General features: G+C 36.2%; 1 protein-coding gene across 1 annotated transcript in view; it reads right to left on the bottom strand.

Annotated features, from left to right (window-relative positions):
- Positions 1–25,193, bottom strand: part of NUP155 (nucleoporin 155kDa) — a 30,425-nt gene extending 5,232 nt beyond the window's left edge. Inside the window, 30 exon segments of the mRNA XM_009576325.1 lie at positions 117–230; positions 496–625; positions 1,135–1,289; positions 1,425–1,529; positions 1,801–1,954; positions 2,385–2,520; positions 3,222–3,360; positions 4,021–4,212; positions 5,741–5,874; positions 7,726–7,823; positions 8,036–8,154; positions 9,050–9,116; positions 10,544–10,694; positions 10,790–10,852; positions 12,460–12,565; positions 13,281–13,365; positions 14,848–14,942; positions 15,857–15,967; positions 17,038–17,208; positions 18,697–18,797; positions 19,694–19,846; positions 19,940–20,037; positions 20,172–20,263; positions 20,568–20,641; positions 21,184–21,289; positions 21,741–21,907; positions 22,708–22,800; positions 23,414–23,484; positions 24,633–24,729; positions 25,064–25,193. Coding sequence (XP_009574620.1) covers positions 117–230; positions 496–625; positions 1,135–1,289; positions 1,425–1,529; positions 1,801–1,954; positions 2,385–2,520; positions 3,222–3,360; positions 4,021–4,212; positions 5,741–5,874; positions 7,726–7,823; positions 8,036–8,154; positions 9,050–9,116; positions 10,544–10,694; positions 10,790–10,852; positions 12,460–12,565; positions 13,281–13,365; positions 14,848–14,942; positions 15,857–15,967; positions 17,038–17,208; positions 18,697–18,797; positions 19,694–19,846; positions 19,940–20,037; positions 20,172–20,263; positions 20,568–20,641; positions 21,184–21,289; positions 21,741–21,907; positions 22,708–22,800; positions 23,414–23,484; positions 24,633–24,729; positions 25,064–25,181 — 3,495 coding nt within the window. The 5' untranslated portion in view covers positions 25,182–25,193.
- Positions 25,194–26,067: the final 874 nt, after the last annotated feature.

The following is a 26,067-nucleotide window of genomic DNA, read 5'->3' as shown; positions in this document are numbered from 1 at the left end:
AGGAATGCCAAACTGTCTATTACTTTTCCTAGTCAGCATAGGATCAGTCTTTGCAAAGCATTTTTTTCCCCCAAAATGTGATAAACTGACTTTTAATACAGAGAAATTTTCATCACCTTGGTTATATCCATCAGCTCAGCATCAAGCTGGGAGATTGCATCTTGCACTGAAGAATGATGGGAATAGTGCCGTTGTAATGTTTCTTGTATTTGAAGCTGGATCCTCGCAACCTTGTTTAAAAAGAAAAATAAAATATTTCAAGATTGGATTAATTTAATCAAAGCTTAAGAGTACACCCAGAATTAACTTTAACCTATTTAAATGTAGAAGTATTACTGTCTTACACCTCAGAGTCTCCTACCAACTGGATAACTTTGCCACGTTGGGAAGAAAGCACAGAAAACTCTTTCTACAGAACTTGGTAATAAATATGTGCAATGAGACAAAGTGAAATAATGCCTTTACAGTGTAGCTTAGATTAGTATTTTTTCTTACTTCCATTTTCTCTTCTAGTTCATGTAGGAATTCACCATCTGCAGCTATAGAGGATATGGCAGTGGAACTTTTAGCACTCAAAATGGCACGTGCAATGTATTCAAGACGCTGCTGAAGAGAAATTTCTGTGCTGCAAAACAAATATGCAAAATAAAATTGGTACGTAATATAATTATTTGAGGGTTAGTTATATTCTAACTAGACTCTGGGAATTAGTATGTGACTTCTTCCGATTTCACTAAATCATGCAGGACATTATCCAACCATGTAACCCCATCTTTGTTGCAGGCTCAATTCTAGCGTACTTCTCAATCCACTGCTCCACAGTTGTACTATCACATTATAAAATCCTGTGTAAGAAATGACCACTTAACATACAGTGCTTACAACAGGAAATACATTGCAAGCTAATGTATAATACATAAAATAAACATACAATTTCTTTCCAATAATGGCCTGGATTAAAAGCTAATATATTCCATTCATTTAAAAAATTTTTAGCAAACATCCTTGGGCATTGGCCTTTTCTTGTCCTTGGTTTTTCCTTAAAATACCTACACACAAAAGGTTTTGATTTTAGTTTGTTTGGTTTTTCCCCGATTACATCAATACGTGTAATAGATCACACATAATCCATACCTATGCAGGTCAGCCAACTTAGCCAAGACTCTGGCTGCATTACTAAAATTTCTGTTCTTTTCAAAGTATCTCCACAGTAAATCCATATAACGGACTTTGTTTTGGTCAATCTTGGTCATCCGCACAAGGTAGGGTTCCAAAAAGGGGGCGGTAACCTGCAAAAGTCATAAAGGTAACATTTATATTCTTGCTGTCTCCCCTTTTTTAAAGCATCAGCTTTATTACAATTAACTCTTCCAGTTCAGTGGAACCCTCCAACAAATTATTTCATTGTATAGAGATGAGCTCACCTGTAACAGTTTGTCTGCCAAGTCAACTTGTATCAACCAGTTGTAAAGTGCAATACTGAAGAGTTCATCTGTTGAACGCTGAGCCAGCTTTAGCATTTGTTCAAACTAAGGGAAGAAGAGGCCAAAGCTGTTATTCCAGAAGTGGTTACATTACATCAAGCACTGAATACGTATGTGACAATACTTAGGTTCACGTTATTTGCATGTCATCACTTCTATGAACACTCTGTACGTAAAAAAGCCAACTCATGACAAATCTTGACTTTTATCTACTTTGCTAAACTATTCTGTAGTTTTTTAAAAATAATAAATTCTACACCCCTTCAAATCACACTACTTTCTGGTCTGCAGTCATGATTTTTTGTGAGTTTCTTACATGATGCCCTGCTTCTTCATTGCTTAGCATGTTGGGGTCAGATGACAGCACTGGAGGACCTGGCTTTTTGGGTACACTGGGAGACTGAGGAGCAGCTTTACTTTGATTCACTAATTCTTGAAGGGTGTCAGTGATACACTTGTAGCTGTTCAACCTGTAAATAGAGCAAAAGAAAATAAAAGCCTCACAATTTTCATTGCAACTACCTATGAAATACTCTTCTCAAATGTTGTTATTGTATGCCTTTGTAAACACAATTACTAAAATTTGGAAGAGGTCACAGATTATTATCAGCTAGTTGCCACAATCTAGTTTGTTCACAATCATCTTTCTAACAAGTATTTCTGTAATGTTCAGATCACAATGTTTTCTGCATCTATCAGTTTACCCTCTGCTCCAGATTAAGTTGGTGCCATATTAATGATAATCAAGAAGAGAATACTGGGCAAAACCATCTAAATTGTGTCTCTTACTATAAAATGCTTGTTTGTCATTACCCTGCATATCTTCCCCAAGAGTTACTTTTCCAGTCCCTTGAAATAAAGCACCCCACGTAATGGTAATAAGGTATTCTGAAAACTTGCCTCTCTTGAAAAGCTTGGAGTCCAACAATATCCTCTTCTGGTTCTCCGTTTTTATAGAAATGAAGGCCAAGACCTTGGGGATCTTTCTTCTCAGCAGCTGTAAGAGAGAGTTCTACTACTCCCTCATAGAAACGCACTAGAAAAAACCCAAAAGATATCACCATTCATTATTGTATTAAATCTATGACAAAATGGTAAGTGACATCAAACACTTCCCATTTTAGCAAGCAAGAAAAAATAAACCTTAGTCACTCTGGTGTGTATTGTATAAAGGTTTATGCCTGTACCTAACCTGTGGGATTATATGCAAGTCTGAAGTTACATATTTGTACAGAGGCTGAAATCTTCATTATTACGACAGTTATATCTACATTTAAATTATGTAGTATCTTCTATTGCACAAAACAGGATTCATAACCATCTTTCAGACAGCATATTTGGTACAAAACCCTACCTTGCAAAAGTACAGTCATTTACCCTCTGCTTACATACAGCCCAACAATTTTCCTAAAAACATTTTTACCACATATATGAAACAAGTGGACACTGCAATTTGAAATAAGTGGATGGGAATATTTTTATACAGAAGTGGGTTTTTTGATTGGTTGGTGAAATCTAGAAAGGCTTTAAACAAGAACAGGTTGATGGCTGGTGAAATCTAGAAAGGCTTTCAAAAAGAACAGGTTGACCTATATTAATTGTAAGAGCTATTAAACTGTTTATGGTAAAACGCTGTAGAACGAGTTGAAAGTTAGTAAACAAAACAAACAAAAAAGAAGACGGCACAAAAGGATACCAGAGATATTTACCAGAACATGATCAGGGATTGCCTCTTACCTTGCCTATATTGCGCACAAACATTAGCAAGATCTACTTGATTGCTGATCTTCTGGTACTCTTTCAGTGACTCTCTTAGCATCTTTTCTTTTTCCAGTTTGCTCTGAGCCTGTCGAGACCGCTGAAGCAGTTCATTTGCCTGAATACAAATGATGGGAAAATGGAAATTACTCACACGAACACATCATGAACAGATCATGGATATTGTTGTAAGTTAATGAGTTATTATTCCAAACTTCAAAACTGAAACAGTAGAAACATCATCCTCTCAAAAGCACTCTCTCGTCACTTGATAACACTAGTTTTCAGCAGAAAGACCGTACAATGGGAATACAGAGAAGGGCTTTAGACTTAACCAACTGATTCCCCGTTCTTCCCTCACCAGTTACTTTTTTCACATTTATTTGAAGAGCTTCAAAGAGTGAAGTTCTTAAACACAATTACCTTTCCACAAATTCCATGAAAGTAGGCAACAGACAGAAAACAAAAAACTATGCTGAGGAAAGACTGGAGTAAGAACACCTTTTATCAACATCAAGACGACAGTTTTATTAGACATCACATTGGAGGTAGAGACCCTATGAACACTACAAATAACTGCAAATGCTTCAAATTAGAGCTTGCGTAATTTTCAGCGTTAATCAACTATAAGACACAAATATGCACACAACCTACCTTCATTAGTTTTGTGCTCCTGAAACTATATGAGCATAATGATTTACAGGCTGCCCAACTTTATCTCATTTGAACATGTTCTAAAGTTGTGTTTTGGTGCTGTAAAATCTGGAAGCGCGCTTACCTTGGAACACACAGCATCATCAGTGCTATAAAGAAGAGGACAGATATCTTGCAAATGGGCAATGATGCCATCCACAGCAGCATTATCTCTGATATAACAGTTTATGAGAGAAGCAATGAGTGCTCCAGTCAACTCTCTGTCTCTAATTACCAAGTCTTTGAAAGCAGTAATCTTCAGGTGTTCTTGAAGTTCCTGAATATAGACAGTATTTCATTAGTTTACCAAAGTTTCTACTTTATTCTGTTTAGAAATGTTACAATGTTACAGCAACAAAGTTAACTGTTTCCAGTAAATAAAAACATACAAAACTCCAATGATTGAAGTGCACAGCATAGAAATACATTATTTAAAATACACATTATATAGCAAAATGGAAATAATAAAGAAAGCCCTATCAATGAAGGCACTAGACCCTTGGATGCCAAAGGATAGTGAGAACTCCTCTGAGCAGACTTCCTCTGCCATCTTCACCGTGCGTCACTTTTGTTTCACATCTCTGTGAGTAAGAATGGAATCAGCAGTTCCCCTTACTTCACAGCGCACTGTCAGAATGCACACCCTATAAAATGAGTTTGTCAGTTTTTAATAATGGCCGCCATCTGTGTACTGTGATAGATGAAAAAAATGACAGATGCATAAAAAGGAGGAATTTAAAAAGTTTGAGGTCTATACTCTTCATGCTTTTTTGTATTAAACTACACTGAAGGTTATTAATTTTTTTTAATTACTAGGAATATTTGCTCACATAGAGTTGCCAGTAGTGTCTATGTAGTGTCTATGGATGATTACTAACAGCATGAAAACACTATTACAAAAACTCTAAAACTACTGCAGACAGGAAAAGGTTCTATTTGTTGAACAATTAGATAACTCCTTGTCCAGCACAAGAGAAAAGCTGCCTGTGTTAGAAATTGTGCTAACTCCCCAAAGCAGCCGTGTGAAGAGCTCCAGCTTCTGTGCATTTGTAAAGTTTTAAAATTGTTCCTTTTATCAGCAAAGAATACAACTTCCCAAATAATCTATTTTCCTATCAAGTGGTAGGACAGAATGCCTAGTATTCAAATTAATAGCATCTTCAAGGGCTGCATGCAAATTCAACATTAGCAAAGGGTACACAGCAAGCACCCATAGTTCTGTAAGCTTCCTTCTTTACAAACGAGAGGCTGAAAGAACTGGGATTGCTTAGCCTGGAGAAGAGAAGGCTCAGGGAGCAGTGTGTGGGATCTTACTAAATATTTATGGGAAGGTGTAAAGAAGGCAGAGCCAGACTTTTCTCTGTGGTGCCCAGTGACAGGACACAATGCAATGGCCAAAAGGAAGCAAAGGAAATTACATCTGAACATAAGAAAAAGCTTCTTTACTCTAAAGGTGGTTAAACACTGGAATGGATTGCCCAGAGAGGCTGTGGAGTCTCCATCTTTGGAAGTATTAAAAACCTTACTGGACACAGTCCTGGGCAATCTGCTCTAGTTAACCCTGCTTTAAGCAGAGGGGGCAGATAATCTCCAGAGGTCCCTTCCCGCCTCAGCCGTTCTGTGATACATTCTGGACCCCTACTTACACAAAACTGCAAGGGTTGAGACTCTACAACCCTATTGCTCTCCACTAAGGCAAAGAATGAATTCCTCTCGGCTGGACAACATTGGTCTATTCTTTTCAGCACATTTTGCAGAATGTGCTTAAGGTGAAAACATAGTAATTTATACGATTTGGATCATACCTTCTGAAGCTCCCCTACAACAACACTGAATTGGTGCTCACACAGCAACTTCCATAAAGCCAATGCCTGACAGGTTTTGCGAACAAGCTGCTGGATGCCTTGAAGCGAGGTCTTCTCAGTTAGCTGTGCCTCAGCTGAAATGGCAAAGAGATAATTAACTGTCCTACATGTTTCAAATTAGCATGTAAATTTTTGAGGTTTTACAATAACAATCTCTTTAAATTTCTATTTTTTTTTTTCTCTTCCATTCTTGATTAATGCTGTCTAGCTCTCTGTGGAGGAAAGTGCCATGTTAACATTTCCCAAAACAAATACCATCTGTTAACATTTATTTCAAACTATGCAACACAGGAGTACTTTCTGAAAAAGAAGTATGGCTTCGTGTGAGTGCATGGAATTTACACATCAGTCTTAATTTTTTGCTGGTTTTTTCCATAAAGTTATTATAAATGTATTTATGATGAACATAAAAGAAATAAAAATAAATACGTATTCCCTTTTTGTTTGATTACCTGCATTTGCTTTTAGAAAGAACAGTTACAATTACAACTTTGGTCAATGCTGTCTACGCTACCTTTAAAGGAACAATACCTACTCCGAAAACTAGTAACATTTAAATCTGGTAAGATGTATTCTATTCACTGAAAGAGTAATATGGACATACTTATTACATGGGTGGAACATAATCGCAACAATTTATGTCTTTACTTTTGAGTGCTTACAGTTCAGAAATGAAGCAGCAATAACTATATTGTGTCATTTAGCAATCCAAAAGGGCTTATGGGCTTTGGAATGCATAAAAATGAAAAAATAGAATTATTAAATGTGTACCGAATTCTACAAAATGACTTTTAAAAAAAAATTTACATTCACACTATTGAAAGTGAGCAGTACGAAAGAGAAATTAAAATCCAGGATTATACCCACATGGACCACAAGCATCTTCAATTCTGTATACACATCAGCAACACTTCCTAACTTGCCTGCAAGTGCTGAGCAAAAGCTACACCAAAGGAGGACATGAGTTCAAATGGGATGTGTGACAGGCCTCTTATAAGTGGGATGTGTGACAGGCCTCTTATTTCTAAACAAAGTTTTGTAGACATTTCAGTGACTGTAACTTTGGTAACTTGCATTACAGTATTTCTTTTTAATAGGACAACATAGTCACTTGTCTCACAAACGAATTGCTTAACAATTGCTATCCTGAAAATATAAATGGGTATGCAGCTACTAAGTATTGTAATGAGGAGATGAAACAATCTCATGAAATATGGAGAACACTAGGAAGGGGAAAAAAAAAAAAAGGAGACAGGTAAGTGTGCAAAGAAGCCTCTAGTTTTATATTTCAAGATTGTCTGAATGGGTAAAATAGGATAAAGAGGACACATATCTACACAGAATTGAAATTTAATTCTTTGCATGAGGGAGAGAAGTTTAAAAGTGCTTTAAAGTTCAAGAACTTTTATTTTAGCGTAATAAATTGAGAGGTACAACTTGTGTTTTGCAGTGGCTCAAGACCACTAGATATTCTCCTTTGTGGACTGCTTTAATTAGTTACAATATTAAAGCTTTCAATATCAAACTGAAAGGTAACATCCGCAGCATGTGACACACGAAGTCTCTTGCCACAGTCAGCCTAAAGGCTGGAATGTTTCTCTATCTAGATTTGAGTTGTCATTCTGGGTATATACTTCATGTGTAGTACAGTCGTATGTAAATGATTTTCTCACATCAATGTCACTGCAGAAGCACTGCTTCTGATGGAACAATATGATATGGTATAGAAGCAAAAGCAAGGTGCTAGCAAAGTTAGTTTCCAAACTACAGTGCTTTTTCTGAAGAACTTATTACCAAGTATGGCATAATGATTAATGTCAAATTTGTATGGAAAAAGGCATTTTTATTCAGAGGTTTTAACAAACAAGATATAACATCCAAAAGCACCATTCCCTGATACTTCCTGTTCAAAAGTAATTACATACCATGATATTTCCTCTGGAGCTCTTGCTGGACTTGCTGAGAACTTCCACCATCAGGCCGCATGAAACCCAGGAGCCTCTGTTGCAGATTGGCTGGTGTGCTGAAACTGCAATTCCAAAATAAAAAGAAATGCTAATATGATTACAAATACTGAATCTTTTAAAGATGAAATCTAACAACTCATTTTTAGCACCTGGATAGTTGAAGCTGGAGACCATACATACACTTCAACTCAACAGAGATACACATAGTACAGTTTTTCAAGTGCTGGACATTAAATATCACTAGTAAGTTTAACACAATGAATAATACCTTGGGTTTCCAAGGGCTCCTACTGTAGCAAACTGTGAATTTCTATCCAGAAATTCTTGTAAACCTTTTAGTTCTTGTAGTACACATTCCAGCACATGGGATGGAACACTGCTTTCTACCTGCAAAAGAAAGGAAGACTTCTTTATAGAAAGCTTAGTTTCCAAACTTTTTTCCAAAAATTTACAATTTTAAGCTAAAGCCATGAAAAAGACAAACGCAAAGAGGGTAGAACAAATAAATAGCATAATAGTAATGCTATTGCTAGAACACAACATTATTATACCACAGTCATTGAGGAGGGGGCATACATGTGAAGAGGCAGTAGTCCTCTGAAGATACACAGTATTCAAGACGCTACTTTGCCCCTCTGATAACCAAATCAGCTGTGTTTTACTATTTCCAACTCTGAACTAAAACAAAGATTAACATTGCTAAGACAGAGTATAACTGCAAAGGTCTTCCAGAGTCTCCCAGGTACCTTATAACTCGAGGAAGAAAGCTCATGTAGCAGTTAATTTGCATTGCTGAAATTACTCAGTTCAGGGTTGTATTAACATCCACAGTCAGAAAAGATTTTGTTATTTTGATCACGGACAAAAAGTGAAACACCAAGATGTTAGTTAGAAGCATGCTGGAAATTTTTTTATGTCCTTGCATAACTGCAACGTTTATCCTAACAGACTAAAGCATTTTATTTTTAGGCTTTGTCTGGAGGGGGTATGCAGAAATGAAAGAAGTGCAATCACTAAACACAGAAAAAACTGGCCATTGCCATTTAACAACAGAGATCAAATTACAGTTAGGTTTCTTAAGAAGTAACATTCAAAATAGTAGCTCAAAAAGATTTAAAACCTATAATTACTCCTCAGTTAAGAGTGCATCACTTAAGAAAACATTCAAATGACAAAGATGGTTTTTTTCCTTATCAGTTTATAATTGGGAACAGAAGTATAACAGGGCTTAAGATATATACTATAAGAAACTTTTAAAAATACAAAATAATCTTCTACATACTGCAACAACTTCTCGATTGCCACTTTTGAAAACTCTCTCCACAACTATACTGCCATCCCAAATATTTCTGCAACACAAAAGAATACTGCATTAAAAGCCAAGTAATATAAGCAAGTATTTTTGCAAGTCTTCTATGTATAATTTTTTAACAAAGAAATGGTAATGCTTTTTACTTCAAGGTCCAAAACAAGGATTTAATTTGGATGAAAATTTTACATTATACATTATACATTTCTGAATGGTACAGATATAGATAATTAACAAAATTTCAAATTTTAAAACTTTAATCAAATGAAGTTTGATGCTCTCAAATACTTCAAATATAGGCCAATATTATTCTCTGGAAATACAGGGCAGGCAAACAAGTGTCACAATAAAAACTTATTTCCCAGCCAGCATGCAGAGAGATGACCAACATATGAAGAGCTCTATTCTTGCTTAGAGTCTTTAATAACACAGGACTCAACATCCATGTAACAGAATCCTCTTTAGTCTTGCTTCATTGCTCTGATTTGAGCATTCTTTTTAAAGCTCCTTAACAGAAAAGACTTCAAGCCAGGACTTTGATCCTGTAAGTCCTTCTGCATTTCTGTTTCATCCTTTAGTACGAGTTTGAAACATACAGCTCATAGGTTTGAAAAAATAAAACCGCATTTTTCAGAGTTGTGCATATACACTTGATTGCAGGATCAATGTCCAAGCAACTTTCTTGTGCTAGCCATTCACTGAATGTATGTCTTGGTTTAACCCCAGCTGGCAACTAAGCACCACACAGCTGCTCGCTCATTCCCCTGCAGTGGGATGGGGGAGAGACTCGGATGGGTAAAAGTGAGAAAACTCGTGGGTTGAGATAAAGACAGTTTAATAGGCAAAGCAAAACAAGGCATTCATTCACTCCTTCCCATCGGCAGGCAGGTGTTCAGCCATCCCCAGGAAAGCAGGGCTCCATCACACTAACGGTTACTCGGGACGACAAACGCCATCACTCCGAATGTCGCCCCCTTCTTTTTTTCTTCCCCCAGCCTTATATGCTGAGCATGACGTCATACGGTACGGAATATCCCTTTGGTCAGTTGGGGTCAGCTGTTCTGGCTGTGTCCCCTCCCAACTTCTTGTGCACCCCCAGCCTACTCACTAGTGGGGTGGGGTGAGGAGCAGAAAAGGCCTTGACTGTGTGTAAGCACTGCTCAGCAGTAACGAAAACATCCCTGTGTTATCAACACTGTTTTCAGCACTAATCCAAAACATAGCCCCATACTAGCTTCTGTGAAGAAAGTTAACTCTATCCCAGCCAAAACCAGCACAATGTATTATTATTAATAGAGCTGTCAAGAGGACATATTATATCAACAGGTACTTCATAAACACAACATAAAAATGCACTTTACTAATTTCAAATTTAAATGCTATTATGATAGAATTCACCACCTACAAGCATTAGGGATTTTTTAAACAAATTGAGTGACAGAATCTCTTTTTACACAAACACCTCACCCTATAATCCGAGCAAAGTATATGCAGATGCCATTGTGCCTTCCAGAAAATACTATCTCGGGACCCATCATTCCACTAATGGATGTACCAGGGTGAGACATGGAATTCCCAGGAGGAAACATGGGAGTTGACATACTAGGAGGTTGTAGACCTAGGTTAAAAGTAGGTAAATATTACTCATTTGAATGCAAATAAAAAAGCCTAGTGGAAAAAGAATTTCTCCAGCAAAGGAAAAGAAGGCATTACCTTGTCCAGGTGGTGTCAAAAAACTAAGATTAGGATATGGACCATCAATAGTCAAGGGGGAACCTAAAAGGGAAAAGAAATAAAGGTAAGTTTGTTAAAAACAAACAAACAAAACCCAAATCAAGATAAAACCCATAAAATCCCTGTGCAAAAGCAGCAAAGTTGTTAAATCAAGTACTTTAAAGTTAGAACTATTCCAACAGCTTTTATTTATAGTTAAATACCAAATTGCACTCATTTCTTATCAACCCAACACTCCACAAGTGAATCAAATGGATATGCTTCTTTCAAGAGCAGTTATTAAGCATTTTTTTCCCAGCATTCATGTGTTATTTGTTGCACACCATCTGTTCCCTGCATTGAATATAATACTGTCCACATACTTTTTCTTGTTCCTTACTTTCTGACTGCTCCCATTTTTGATATGGGCACCTATTTTCAAAGCACTCACTTTCAGTCATTTAAATCTTTTCAAAAAACATCAATTTTACCTTCAAAGCACTCAAATAAAAGAAACTGGTATTATTATTCTTCATTTTTACATAGGGCAGTTGGGCAAACACTACAGCAACACTGTTAACTTGGAACATTCACTTTGAGACTGTCCATGGCCTCAGATTCAGCTGTGAATATTCAACCCTTCTCCAAATTAAGTCTGAATACCCAAAGCATGAGGAACATGTGTGGTCATCTACAAAAACGTCCATGTACCATCAGCATGTAGGGTGATATACCACAGAAAGGGCAAGAAAACTGATACTCTGAAAATTTGGCTTTTAGCAGAGAATCAGTCCTTCTTGCCTTATTCACTACAATTCCCTCAACTCGGCAACACACAACAGTGCAAATGGTTACAAAGTCCTTCACTAAACAGTGCCAATACATTCTCAGAGCACATTCTCCTGTATGCCAAGCAAAGCACACACTTGCAGAAAAGCAGCATGTGAATGCATGACTAGACTTTCAACAGTGAGAAAAAGAGGGAACTAAGTCAAAGGTGCCTGGCCTTCTAATGCTAACATTATTGTAATGTAGTTTCACATGCAAAATTTCAAGGTGTTTAACAAATTTCTGTCAGCACTGTCTGACCCACCACATGGGACATCCACAATATCAGAATCTTAATTTCACATGACAGTTCTCTACCCTTTGAGCAAACCGAGTAAGTAGTGGCAGAAGAATGGTGCCATCTCCCACCTGGACCTGTCACTGAAGCAAAATGGAAACACGTGCCTTGATACGAGGTTTCAAAGAGGCATATATGACAGCAAATGATAAAAATATCCAAACATTTAGACTTTGGAAAAATACATTTACTTCTAAAAGGAGTCACCTTATTGATTACAGAGCTTCCTGTCATTTCGCCCACACCTTACTTTCATTCTCAGTCTGCTGCTAGCACCTGTTCTCCCCATAGCTGCTGTCCTCCCTAACTGAGATTTAATTTTACACTCTTATGCCTTGCCTCAGCTGCTGCCCACATTGCTATTGTTCCACACCATCTTGGAAAGTGATGCCATTGATGCATTAAAAATAGCCACTCTTCTTAGTGTTTTAATACCAGTTGAGAATGCTGAAAAGGAGGATCAACTGTTTTTCCAGAACTTCATCCCAGTTCAGCACATCTTTCTCCAATACTTATGAATTTGGATATATGTCAAAAACAGTACTGAAATGGAATTTCTTTGCATTCCAGGCAATCAAGTTTTTTCCCAAGTCTGACATGTAAAATTGAATGCCACATGTCAGATAAGAATCTTGGAAATTAACAAGTTCCTGATAAAAAAATAATGAATTTAATTCAGTAATTCAATCAGAGTTCCAAATTCATCATTTTTAAAAACCCTTAAGATCTGGAATTGAGTAACACATGTTAAGGGACAACTTCCTGAAGCACGTGAAATTTAAGTGAATCTGAGTGATACAGAAAGGCCTCCACTCCAACAAGCATCAAGTTCTGAGGAGGAGGAATAGGCACTATTCTCATTTGTAAGTGGCACTGACGACCTAAGCAGAAACCAAACACTGAAGCTAGAGCTTTAACAGGGAGAAATCACTCCAAACAACCAACCCATTTCTTGATCAAAAATTTTCTTCTCATAAACAATATCTGCAGAGGTATGACAACGAAGATACTCTGCTATAGCCACACAACAACCAGCTAGTCTTTGTAAAGTTTGAACTATCATATTGATAGATTGTTCTCTGGCTGCTGAATTGCCTCTGGCAGCAACAAACGTATACCTTCTTCACGTAATCTTAACAGATTATATGCAAATCCAGACATAGTTTGAGATCACATCACCCTCTCACTAAATCCAAAAATCACTCAAGAGAAACGGAAAAAAACTCTGTAATTAATTAGCCAGTGAATGGAAAATCAAGGACTATTTCAGACAAAAAGAAGACAGGTACTTGTGAGAAGACAAAATTCAACAAATTTAAGGAGAAGAAAAAAAACCTGTCCAAAACCATTAAATACTTGCTATGCAGGAATAGGAGAACCCAAAATAGGTCCAACATTGCTTGGAGGAGGCAGAGCTGACGGAAATCTCATTTGTGCTTCTCCACCATACCTAAAGTTTACATGCAAAGACAAAAATTCCTCACACTTCATACACAGTCCATTTCATTTTCACGTCTTTGAGAATTAACAGCAATTTTGGGGTTCTTTTAAAATGGGGAATAAAAAAACCAGCATAACTTTTCAGAAATATTTGTGACTGTATGATACTTTTGGGAGAGAAAAAGAAAACTAACTGAATGCATGTTATATGAAAAACATTAACATATGTAATTGTAAAGATAAGTTAGATGAACAACTACATATTTTTTTGTGGATGATTTAAGTTCTGTGGTGATATGATCAGACTTTAAAGAGAAATTCACCAATTCTCAAAATCAACTTTATGCTTTAGTATCTTTTTAAGGTTTGCCTCTGCAGGAAAGTGGAAAGAAGGACACAGTTGAGATGACCCATGCTTATCTTTCTATTGTCCACAAATAATTTCTATCCATCTCTCTCCTATATTGCTACATGAGCACTTCATTACTTCTTCCCTTGCTTACACCCATCTCTCCAGAGTTATCATCGCCATTTTCTCTCAGATCTTGTAATGTAATTGTGTTTAACAAAGAGCAACTATTCACAGCCTGCTGAGAATAGCTGACTTGATCTAACACTTGCACAAGTTTTCGAAAAGAACAACCAAGCTTTTGGGAACATAACACTCGAACTCTAGCACAAACGTACAGTCAAAACTGCACATTTTATCATCACTCTCAACAGCTGTATCTTACCAAACCCCTTTTTTCCTCCAGGCTACATGTCATGTGAGGACAGCCAAGAAACTCACAATATACTAACTTGTTTAAGGCAACTAATTAAAATATACAAATCTGCACCATACCAAGGATATGCAATACTTAAAATACATAGATGACAAATTAATCCTCCAGAGTGGAAGCCCATATTTCCTCACTCAATTTGTAGTGGAAAAAAACAACCAAAAAAAAAGAAATCAACATCTATGACCAAGAGCCATCAGGCCCTGAACAGGTTTAAGTCCATTTGAATACAAATTTTCTTGGTGCAATGGTGAACAGCGTAAATAACTGAAATATGTTAAGAAAAAAAACTGAAAACAAAACAAAAAAACCCAAACCCCAAAACCCCACAAAAATTAAAAAATTTGTCTGTTCTTTTTGCAGCTGTCTGAGTTGGTCTCATTAAAGATATTACTACACACTGCACTTCAATAAACTGGGCTACTGTGAAGTATAGGTAACTGCATTTCAAGCAGATTAAATTACATTTTCAATAGCCTCCTCTACAGGTGGAATGCAAGGGGAACTAACCAGAAATCACCACTAAGGAAGCTTCCTTTGTTGATGAGCCCTAAATTAGTGCAAAAGCATATTCCACCAGGTTTAATGGTCTATGCTCATTTTAAAACAATGCTTGGTCATGCAGCAGGTTAAAGAGCCTGTACAATTATTTAGTGGCTGTAGCGATCCTGAGCATAATATTCAGAACAAGCTACAGAATTGAAACTTACCTGAAAAATGCTCGAGTAGCCCAGGCAGATACTTCTCTATCACATGCAGCATTAGAACAGGCCAAGATAAGGCAAGTGGCACAGGCCTGATCCTCCTGGGGCATATTATACTATTAATGTGGCAGCTTATATCAAGTTAGTAAGAAATGTATAGAAGTTATATTGCGCAATAACTAAACAGTAAATACTTTTTGGATCATTTTATTTAGAACACAGGGAAATCAGCTCTTCCCAATTATAGACAAGAAGTGAACCATAGTGAGGCATCCCACTGTAGCAGCTAAGTTTTTGTTACACAGTTTTTGCAAACTCAGTACAATTACTGGTAGGAAACAATCTCCATGTCTGTCACCTAATTATGACTAAGATTCATGCAATTTTTACAGAAATGTAAATTAAGATTGTGTTTTAAGAAAAAAATCTATACAAATAATGGTTTGCATATTCTAATGACATGTTAAAATATCACTTAATATGTCGTATCAAAGCAGAAGAGAATAGATTACAGTGAACATTCACTACAGATACTAGTACTAGTATCAATACCAGTCAAATTAAAAATGTAATCCACGACGGCTTCCTTCCTGCTTGTTTGTTATTTACCTTAAACAAAAAAATAGACCAATTATACACATTTCTACTGGCCTTCAAAATGTAAAAACCTCTTGCAGTGGTAGGAATTTAACTTTTTTAGAAAATCTTCCTCCCCTCCTCTTAGATGAACTCATTTCCTAAACTAAGAACTGCATTATGCTTCTGTGTACAAGATATATAGGTATTTCAGGGAAAGTGAACTACATTTCCATTTTTAGATATCATAAAATGAGAAGTTATTTCTCATTATACAATTTTATGTAGACAACAGAGGAGGAAAAGCTAATACTTTAATCTATAAATGAAAGGGTAACTAGAAGTTTAGAGCAACAACAAAAAGATGCTAAAGAAAGTGATTAGATTTACATAAATACTGTAAATCTTCCTTTTTTTATAACAGGTTAAAAGATCTTACCTGATGCAACTTGAAAAATCTTTCAATCTCTTCTCCATCTCCACCTATATTGCTAACAAGCAGATGCCGCAGCTGATCGACAGGTCTGAGTTTATGAAACATAAAGCTCCCCTGAAAGTAACCCAAAATAAGTTAGAATAAAGTTGTCTTTACTCTGGCCATTCCAACACCCCCTCCCCACAATGCTTATCTTTAGCATTCTGAATTTTGCTTTGTTGCGCTATTGGATCGAACTATAAAGTGAATGGTGCCTAAAGCCCAGTTCCCGTTCACATGCAGAAAATTCTCTAGTGAGTCTAGGAAAGGCAGCAAAAATACTGCAATGGCTATAAACTCTCCATAAACTGAGTTAATTTTGCTGTTCTTAGCCTAACATGAAGCATACAATACAAACATACAGCAAGTATATACAGAAAAGAAAGGCTTTACGTATCTTGCAAATCCTCAAAACTGCCTGGAAAAAAAATGCTTGAAGAATTCAGGATCAAGGGCATGGTAAGACTCTACACTCCATCATCTTGCCTGCATCCATACTAACTACTGGAGAGGTCCGATTAGTGCCTTTAACAAAACAGCTGCCATTAAACAAATGCAGGTTGAGTCTAGAGGTTGCAAGACATTAATGATTAAACTTCTTTTTTTAAATTGCCTATTGGTTAAGATATTAAGTGCCCTAAAATATTGCTAAATGAAATCAGAAAAGAGAAGTAGGAAAGTTAATTTCTTTTTCCTTTTTGTGGGTTTTGTTTTTTAAAACCCTTTAAAAAAACCCTTTTGGGACTTCTTCTATGACAAAGAAGAAGTTATTTATTCAAATTTTAATTGCCAACAATATTTACTCAAACTATATTTTCTGGGCAGCCAGTGTCTTGTTTCAATTTCATATAATCATGAGTATAACCAAGGTTAAAAGAACTTCTCCTATGATCTTTATCTACAAGGGTCTCTGGAGACCAGCAAAAACAATTAATACACTGTACAAGAGAATCTGACCCAATAGCTTTGGGTAAATTTAAAATAGGTACAGATGGTTTCAGCAATCTTCTTCCTTACTCCTTTTTATGTTCAGAATATAATCCTTAAAACATATCCAACATGAGTAAACATTTACAGGTTTAGATCAGTCTTCCAACTTTATACTTACTCTTCTGATTTCCTGTATCAAGAAAAGTAATACTCACCTGGGCTGAAAGTAGAACAAACTTCTTAGGTGGCAGCATGTGTTGCTGCACAACAACAGGTGAATCAGTTATTGGAATAATGTCTTTATTTAGTGGTGTTACAATCTTCTGAACTTTAAATTCATCGATAGCAGAAAGAGCCCAGGAATGTCCATCAACACGGGTGGTCATCTGAACAACAGATAGATATTATCCAAAGTTTGGTAGCAGACATGGATTTTGTACGTCCATGGTGATATTTTAGTATTTACCATTTAAAATTACACAGAATAGAATCTACTCGTGAAACAAGAAAACCCAAAGGAAACAAGCAAGTTCTTGTATTGTCTAACAGAAGGTTACCACCAAATTTACAGCTATATATATACTGCTGCTTTTGGGAGACAGGGAATAATACATTGCTTCTTTTGGGGTATAGGGATAGTGTTTTGTATTTAAATGTAAAAGAACTTGCAAAGTGGGATCCTTTAATGCTGCTACAATATAAATAGCAACAAGCTGCTAACCATATCAGAACTAAGTACCAAAGATATGATGAATTTAAATTATTTCTTAAAGAATCAAAAAATGCTGCAACTGAATCATAAAGGTTTACAAGAGTTTCACAGTTCGTAGCAGTACTTCAAATATACCTCAAGAAGAGACATATGGTAGTGAAGACATTCCAGAAAACTATGTATGCTAACAAGGAAGAACTGCTGCTCAATAACAGGCTGCAGTTTTGTTTGGGAAACCTAGCCGTCTGTTACTGTCAAATGCCTTGGAAAAAAGAGAGAGGTCAGCACTTGGGATATTTATGTGTAAGTTTTTGCAGGGAAGGGATCTGGAGTAATTATAAAGATTATAATTAATTAATTCTGCCTTTGTAAGTTATTAAAACAGCAGACAAATCAAAAGCTGACTTCGAAACTTTTAACTTATACAGTCTCTCTATTCATTCCAACTCTGCCAGTGCTCCTCCAATAATACTATTTTTGACATGTCACTCCTCTACTTCAGAGGACTTCAGACTTCCTTTAAAGCTGGAATATATAAAATGTTCTCCCTGAACTGACGCAACTAACGCCCTCCAAAACCCTCTTACAAACCCACTTATGTAACAATTAGGAAAAAGAAAATCAGAAAAAAGGTGGTGAAATAATGAAGAGATTAATCATGTCTGAAATTTAATGAAGACACTGCATATCAGTTTAAATAAACAAACTCAAAATCTCTAGCACCTACATTTTAAACAATCTTAGCCAAATTTTATCCTCATCAACAACCACCACTATGGACCGTGGACCATGTCTTCCCGTGCTTGTCCACAACATGCAACATGCTATAGACAACAATATTTTCAAATATGTTAATCAGAATTCAAGTCTTAGAAGTCAAGGCAATTGCTTTTGATACAGAGCTTGCATCAAGCTAAAAAGTATGGCTGAACTAGGAATCCCTACTAAGAGATCAGTTCCCATTCACCAACAAAACTGCCTACTAATTTTTCTTCTTTGAAGCATATTGATAAGTAGCTTTGTAAGCGTTTCCAAACTCCTCATGGAAGTTTTCTGTGAACTACCCATTTCTTGCAAATAGTATTATTCAAGTATCTGTTATCATAGAGGAAAAAATAATATCTAGATTCCATCAAAATTGTATAAAAGTTTGCTTTAGTACCTGTGTTTCCATCATTGGCTTTTGAAAAGGGAAAGAATCATGATTGATACACCACAGGATGTCATTATCCTCATTTTCTGAAGCTGCCATCAGCAGGACCCCTAGCAAGAACAGCGATATTAAGTTTGTATTAGAAGCAATAATCATGCATTAGACGCAAATTCATTAATTCGTTCCTGATTTAGTAAAAATCAATCTTTAAGTCCTAATCATACAATTTGAACAGCAAATAGTATCTCCTGAGTTTCTATGTCATAGGGTTCTTCAGAAGGTCACTTTTAACACCATTTGCCATCTACTCTAAAAGGTACAAACAAAAAATGAGCCTAAAATAGGTAGAACATGCCTCAAAAATGACATGTTTAAACTGATCATGGATGAAAAAACATCCAGAAATGACTTCAAGGATAAAAATCAGTATGTATCACTAAAAGGGTCAGCAACAGAGATATTTCCCCCCCCTCACCCCCGCCAATTTCTGCAGCACTTTTAAAAATTCAGCCTACAATCAGAAGTGACATAAAGCTGAACCATCTGGCAGTTTTTTGGTATCTTACATGGTATCAGTAGCTAAATGAGTTAAAAAATAAACAACAGTCAGCACACACTAAAGTCGGCATAAGAGGCACTAAATAGGTAAGAAGCCTATTCTATCTCCTGCTTTCAAGAACTAATCACACATGGCTAGAGACACATAGGCGAATTTGAACACATTAAATCTATTTTATGGGGAGATTAGAAGAAAGAAAAGGTTGATCAACACATGAACAGAGTTCTCTGCTCAGACACTGCACCCTGCAGAAGGAACTAAATTCTGAAAAATAATGACAACCTTCCACTTCCGAAAACTCTCGCATTAACACACAGAAGCCATGCTTAGTTCTCAGTTATTCCCACTGCTTCAAACTCCCCAATGGTAAAACAGCATGATAATGACCATAACTAAAAAAAAAAAAAAAAAAATTCAATCTCATCTGAGCTGTGTTCCACTGCTTACCTTTGCTATAAAGAGCTCTGTGAACCTTTGCAGGCTTCTCCACATTAGAAGAAGCTGAAAATCCAGGCGGCAAACGGACATGAACCAAGGTTAACATGGAGGGACGAGCTGTTGGATGCTTAAATTGTGAAGTACTAAAATACAGTCGGACACCTGAACAAAACATAAAAAAAGGTCACAATTTCGCTAAACTGTGCAGATGCCACTTATCAGTTTAAAATGGGGAAATTAGCATTGCTTTCTTACCTGCATGTGTGATTGCTAGTAGTTGACAGTCTATGGATTCAGAATTTTCAATTACTGCTATTTGAACAATAGGCTTAAATACAGAACGATCTATTGTTCTAAAAAACAAAACAAAAAACCCCCATACACTCTCAATCCAAAGAAATAAGCAAACAACATTCTTCAGAAATATAGCATGAAACTATTGGCCTTAAAGGAAGCCTCTTACATTACAATTGTCATAAATATATACCTCGCAATGCTCCCAGCAGCAGAAACTATAGCATTTTGTGAAAGAGAAGTAATCCTGGTCATTCCTTGACCATCTTGTCCCAAATCGTAAACCTGCAATTCAATTATACAGCTTAGCGATTTATGGTTGAATTAATTAATACAGCCTCACCTATCAAGCAGCAACTCAAACTCTATTTTCATCCTCATGTTTCCATATAATTGAGGGGAAGATCAAAAGGCTACTCTTTCCTCAGAAGAAAGTATTTTAGGTCTTCAGCACACACTTTGTTACAAAAAGATAAACTGGAATAATATCCTGACATACCTACACAGAATTCCCAGATACTGAGGAAAACTTAAAAAGTTATATAAACATTAGGAATATAGCCAACAGTCATTAGAAGAAGTCACATACTTGCAGCACTCCTTTTTCTGAGCGGGTGTGTAAGATATTTCGAGAGTTGTCAATGGCGATTTGAACTACAGGATCTGGCAAGAGAGGGGGAAAGGGAGAACCAGCAAATCAACACTGGATTAGGTGAAAACAAGTTTAAGGCAGAATATCTATAAAATAATTAATTGTAAGTTAACAAAAACCGCAGGAGTCCCACACAGGACTCCTACTGGAAGTGATTTAAAACAGCAATCAATTTCACACGATTATTAGTAAACTAAAAAAAGAGCAAGAAATTGTATAAGTTCAAATTAATTTTTCACTAAATAGTGAAACAGGGTGAAATCATTTACTTAAACATTTTAGTGTTTGCTGTGATCCCGCTAAGCACGTATTAATTTTGTACTACGGAAGACCAACCTTAGTCATAAGTGTCAAATTTTCCAGGCTTTGGTATCTATATCCTGAACTCGACACACAAACAAGTGACCTGATTTTTATAATCATCAGCCACTACATGTTTAATTGACAATAACTAAATGCTCTGAATGAGGAAACTATTCAGTCTGACTTCTTGGTAGTATTATTTAAAAGGCTACATTAAATTATGGGGTAAGTCTTTAACATCAGTACTTACCATCCTCTGAGAATGTGAACTGTAGCAATGAAGGAATAAGGAAAGACAGTGCGCTCTTTGAGTGATTAATTTTTCTACAGCGCTGGCTAAACCAGCCTGCTTCAGCCTACAATTTAAAACAAATACAGCGTTAGAAAAAAAAAAACAAACAAAAACCAGAAACTAGTACTTATATCAAAAAAGTCGTTAACAGGATAAGTATGAAAACAAGTAAAAATCTAACCACACACCGCTGATTTAATTAAAAAAGTATGTACTATTCAATTGAAAGAAACAGATGATCATTAAAAGGAAAATTTTAAATAAAAAAGGGTACAGGATATCAGAATTTTAATTTTATTTTTGAAGCTGACCAAAGCTGCATTGCTATTCCTCATACAATTACTACTTCTTAGTGGAGCTACACTAAGACATCAGAGCTGTTGTGCAACCAACCCATGCAACATAATTATGGAAGAAAAAAGAATGGCAAACCTGACATGTTTTAGAACTCTTAGTGCCTAGATCCCACAATCATGAAACAATGAAAAATGCCTGCATGTAAAACCTATAGTCACCTGGTATGCTACTTCATATAAGCAGCCATCTTTTCCAGCCAAAAAGATACGCCCGTTATCAGTGGATGTTATTGCCAGAATGTAAGTATTGTCAGTAGGCAGCGAATAGAGAGGGTCTGGTAGCAGCTGCATTCCGCCAGACATACTGTCATTGAGCGATCCAGTACCTTAAATAAACGTGTAAATCCTCTTTAGTTTTTAAGTTGTTCTAATAAATATTACAGGTCTGTGATAAGAAGCATTTTGGAAAACAGGAAAAATTACAGCAAATTTCATAGTTACTAAACACATTCTGGACTAGCTATTCTCCACAGCGAACTGCAGAGTAACAAATCTTCTGTTTTTTAAAAAAAGTAAAGTAAATTCTCTGTATAAGTTTCCAAGTAAGGAAATGCAATGTTTTCCATTTCTATGCATTGTCATCTCCTCTAAACCATGACAAGTCTAAAACACAGATTTCTACTTCTTTTTCTCTTTCACATCAAGATAGTATAAAAAGAGAACAAAAGATTGTAATCCTCTCACTTTCTCCAAACAATTCTGTATTTTCTCTATTAATATACATGGCATAAAAAAAATGGTATCAGGTTCTCAATTTCTGTGGCTGGAATACAAATGCCAATGAGGTTAATGAACCGTATTCACCAGTTCCAAGATTCATGCCCATCTCTTCTCTCCCTCTCTAACATGCTGTCTAATTAAAAGGAGTACCTGTTTCAAAAACTCTTTTCATGTTAAACAGGTGAATAATACCACTTAATGCTCCTGTGGGAGTCCAGGATCCAGCAAGTGCACACCCCATAAAAATTATTTCCCCCTGTCTGTAACATGATTTAAAAATTAGCAAGGCGCTTAGCACATGGTCTTGTTTTTCCTTTTTTTTTTTCTTCTTCCAATGGCTACTCATAAAACAGCCATGTACACTTGTTAATGCACAACTGAGAATGAGGGGGGAAGAAATAATTACCTGCTTGTATATTAGCACAACTGAGCCCTAAAATCACAATATCCACGGGGGTAGCCAAAACAAGTAAGTGTCGTACATGAGGCTGGAAGATACCTAAAGATGAGAAAATAAAATTTTAGTTTGCAGCCAACCTCTCAGATCACAATGATGTATCCAATGTATCCATTGGAAAGACACATTACTGATTAGAGGGAATAGCCATATTTAAGACCTAACGATCTGTGAAAGTCTAGAATTAGAAAGGAGTATCAGTCAGCAGTTCAGCTTCCAGTTCATGAAATACAGGATCTTTAAAATGACATTTTTCTTATAAACATGCTTCCTTTAAATCCAATCCTATTGACAATTCAACATTGACTTCAATGTTATCTAAGCAGTAGCTACTAAAAGAACTGGGAGGGCTAGAAACCAGGATCTCACAGAAGCTATCACTTGAACATGTAAATTTATAAACAGTACAAATGCTAGAGTACAATGTGGCAAAAAAATGCAAGCTTATCAGTGTAAATGATTGTTAAACTATACAAGTATTTTTGGCTTGTAATTAATTTCATAATGTTTCTAAAAGCAAAACAAACCCACGCATCCTCTGTAGACATACGTACACACACAAACCCCACAGATTTTCACATATGCATATATAAAAAAAACATATATAGAAGGTTCAGTAACTGCCTAATTCTAGTCACTGTCATGTATTTCTTACCTCCCTTTGGCTTTACAAGACCCACTGCAAGAATAGTTTCACTAAGACCATCAAAATAAGCCAGATCTCCCCTGTCAACAAATAAGAAAAAAAACCACCCCTGCATAAAACTTGTCATGTTGTATCACATAATAACCAAGTAAATAAAATCAGACTCTGTATATTTAAAAATTATTAATACTTATTGTAACACTCTGAAGCCAACTACATCTTTTGCTTTGGGTGAAAGCAGGTCCAGCACAATGGAATGACAGAGAAGTTTCACAGCAAAACTATATAGGCAATCATTTGAGCTGCCTGGAGTCCCTATAGCTGAGTTTCAAACCTGAAACCCAAGTGCAGTATTCTATATTTTTGGATTTTATTAATTCATACAGTCTACTCTGAATTACATAATGCAGCATCTGCAATGCTGATTAACATCAGAGGGAGGAACTTACATGATTTTTTTTGTTCCCCATGAAAATTACCTAAAGCAAGAATTCCCACTTCCTCCCCAGCACCTTATGCTTAACACCATGCAGTGCTGTTTCATTTGGGGAATGTATTTAATACACTGTGACACAACGTAAATGTATGGATATGAGCTATGTGAGCCACTATCTGAGCTTTAATCTTCTTAGGAAAGGCAACAATATATATAAAGCAATTCTTACTAAAAGAATTCTTACTATATAGGCAAATAAAGAAGCAAACTTGCAAATTATAAACATATCACTGCCATTTGAAAATATAATGAAATTATTTGCAGTTTTATGCTAGGCAGGAGAGCTTCAATCACAATACTTCAAAGTACTGTAATACAAAATGCTGTATTACCTACCCTTGTGGGAATGACTGGCCACTTACATGCATCAGAGTACTTACCAACTCTACTTAGAAAAGTTAGGCAATTAGTATAATTTTTTTCTACTTTTTTGGCATAAGCAAAGCCTTAGCATAAATACAGCAATAACTTTAGGATATTAGCTATGTCTAATCCTAAGCAAATACATTTTCATTTCTTTCATCTCTAGATGATTTGGCAGCAATATTACGAACTCTTAAAAATCCTTAACACTTATTATTCAAAAGTTTTAGTAAAACCTGAAAGGAATCAAGGTAAGTTAAACTGAATAGCACACCTCTGTGCTACCAGTAAACAATCTCCCACTTCTGCAATAGCTTAATTCCCGTAAAATACCAATAAAATATCATCAGGAACGTGTTCTCTACATACCCATCTTCATAGTTCCACATAAAAATGTCACTGTCGATGGTGAGCCAAGCTCTGCTGATTTCTGGAAATACTCCCATCATACAATTGCACTGCATATCTGAGGCACTGCTGATGTAAGGACTAAATGCATTTTGGCTAGCAAAGGCAAAATCCCCTTTGGGGCATTTAAAAAAAATTAATATTACTTTATATACAGTAGTACACAAACTATGTACCATAAACATTCAAAGTTCTTCATACAGAAACTAATTCCACCAGCAACTCTACACAAATGGACCTTGTTACTTGGAGCCTTATGAAGGGAACGTAAACAATATCGAAGTTCATTACCGGGAGTCTGACAGAAAGATCGGGGAAGAAGATTATGGAAGAAAAAAGTTCGTTTCTACTATGACTTACACAACCTAACACGTTATTTTTCATAAGGATACGTCCAAACTGTTCCACTAGCTCTGGGGGAAGTGGGACTCTGCGGACGGAGCTGATCTCTGGAAGATTAGGTATTGACAGCAAACCTGGTCCTTGCAAAGGATAATCCATATCTGACATACCAGAAACAGTAGGGCTACCTGCAATTAAGAAAAACAAAAAAGATTAGACTTCTTATAAAGAATGAGAAATTTACAAAAAAAGGTTTATATTCTCTTTCTCTATCTTTACCTTGTTTCCTAATCTTTTCCTTTTTTCCTAATCCTTCCTAAGGATTGTTTCCTAATCTATGAAATCTAAATTAGACTAATCGCATTTCCCATTTTAATTTAGATGAATAATATAGGTCTTCAGGCTATGCAGAAAAAAAATGCCTTGATACTGCAGAGACTTCAAGCATATAAATACCACTACTCACAAGATATGTGTGAACAAAGGTTTCTGTAGGAGCAGGAACATAAACAATAAATCTAAACCTCAAATCATACATGAGCAAACAGATTTGCAAACAAACTCTTACAATAACTCATTTGGTCCCCAGCCTACTCTTTACCCCATTTTTACTGTGATGCTCTCCAGCCCTTTTCCATCGTATGGCCAGACATTAAATATGCCATGTGAACAAGCCAGAAGCATATTTGTTCACCTAGAAAAGCTCATCTGTACTCCCAGTATCAAGTTAAAATACCCATATATATCCATTATTTTACGTGACGTGTATCCATGATGCTGCTAGGGCAGTTACACTTTGGCCATGTGCATCACATTGTATCATAACAGAAAACAGATACTCTTTGCTTGTATCCTGACACCTGCTGGATATATATTAATTAGGTCACCTACAGCTCTAGAGTGCCTCTTCACAGCCCACTTTACCAAACAGCTGGCACCAATGAAGTAGGAAATGCTGTCCTGGTGTTTTAAGAAGAACAAAAGAGATGTTTGAGAAGAGGTACATCATAACTACATGTGACATACAGCTATAGACAAATGAAAGTAATTCAAA

The sequence above is a fragment of the Fulmarus glacialis genome, unplaced genomic scaffold, assembly GCF_000690835.1.
Source record: "Fulmarus glacialis isolate BGI_N327 unplaced genomic scaffold, ASM69083v1 scaffold33134, whole genome shotgun sequence".
Taxonomy (NCBI): Eukaryota; Metazoa; Chordata; class Aves; order Procellariiformes; family Procellariidae; genus Fulmarus; species Fulmarus glacialis.
The sequence above is the reverse complement of the archived record's forward strand: the minus strand, read 5'-3'. Positions and strand labels throughout refer to the sequence as shown.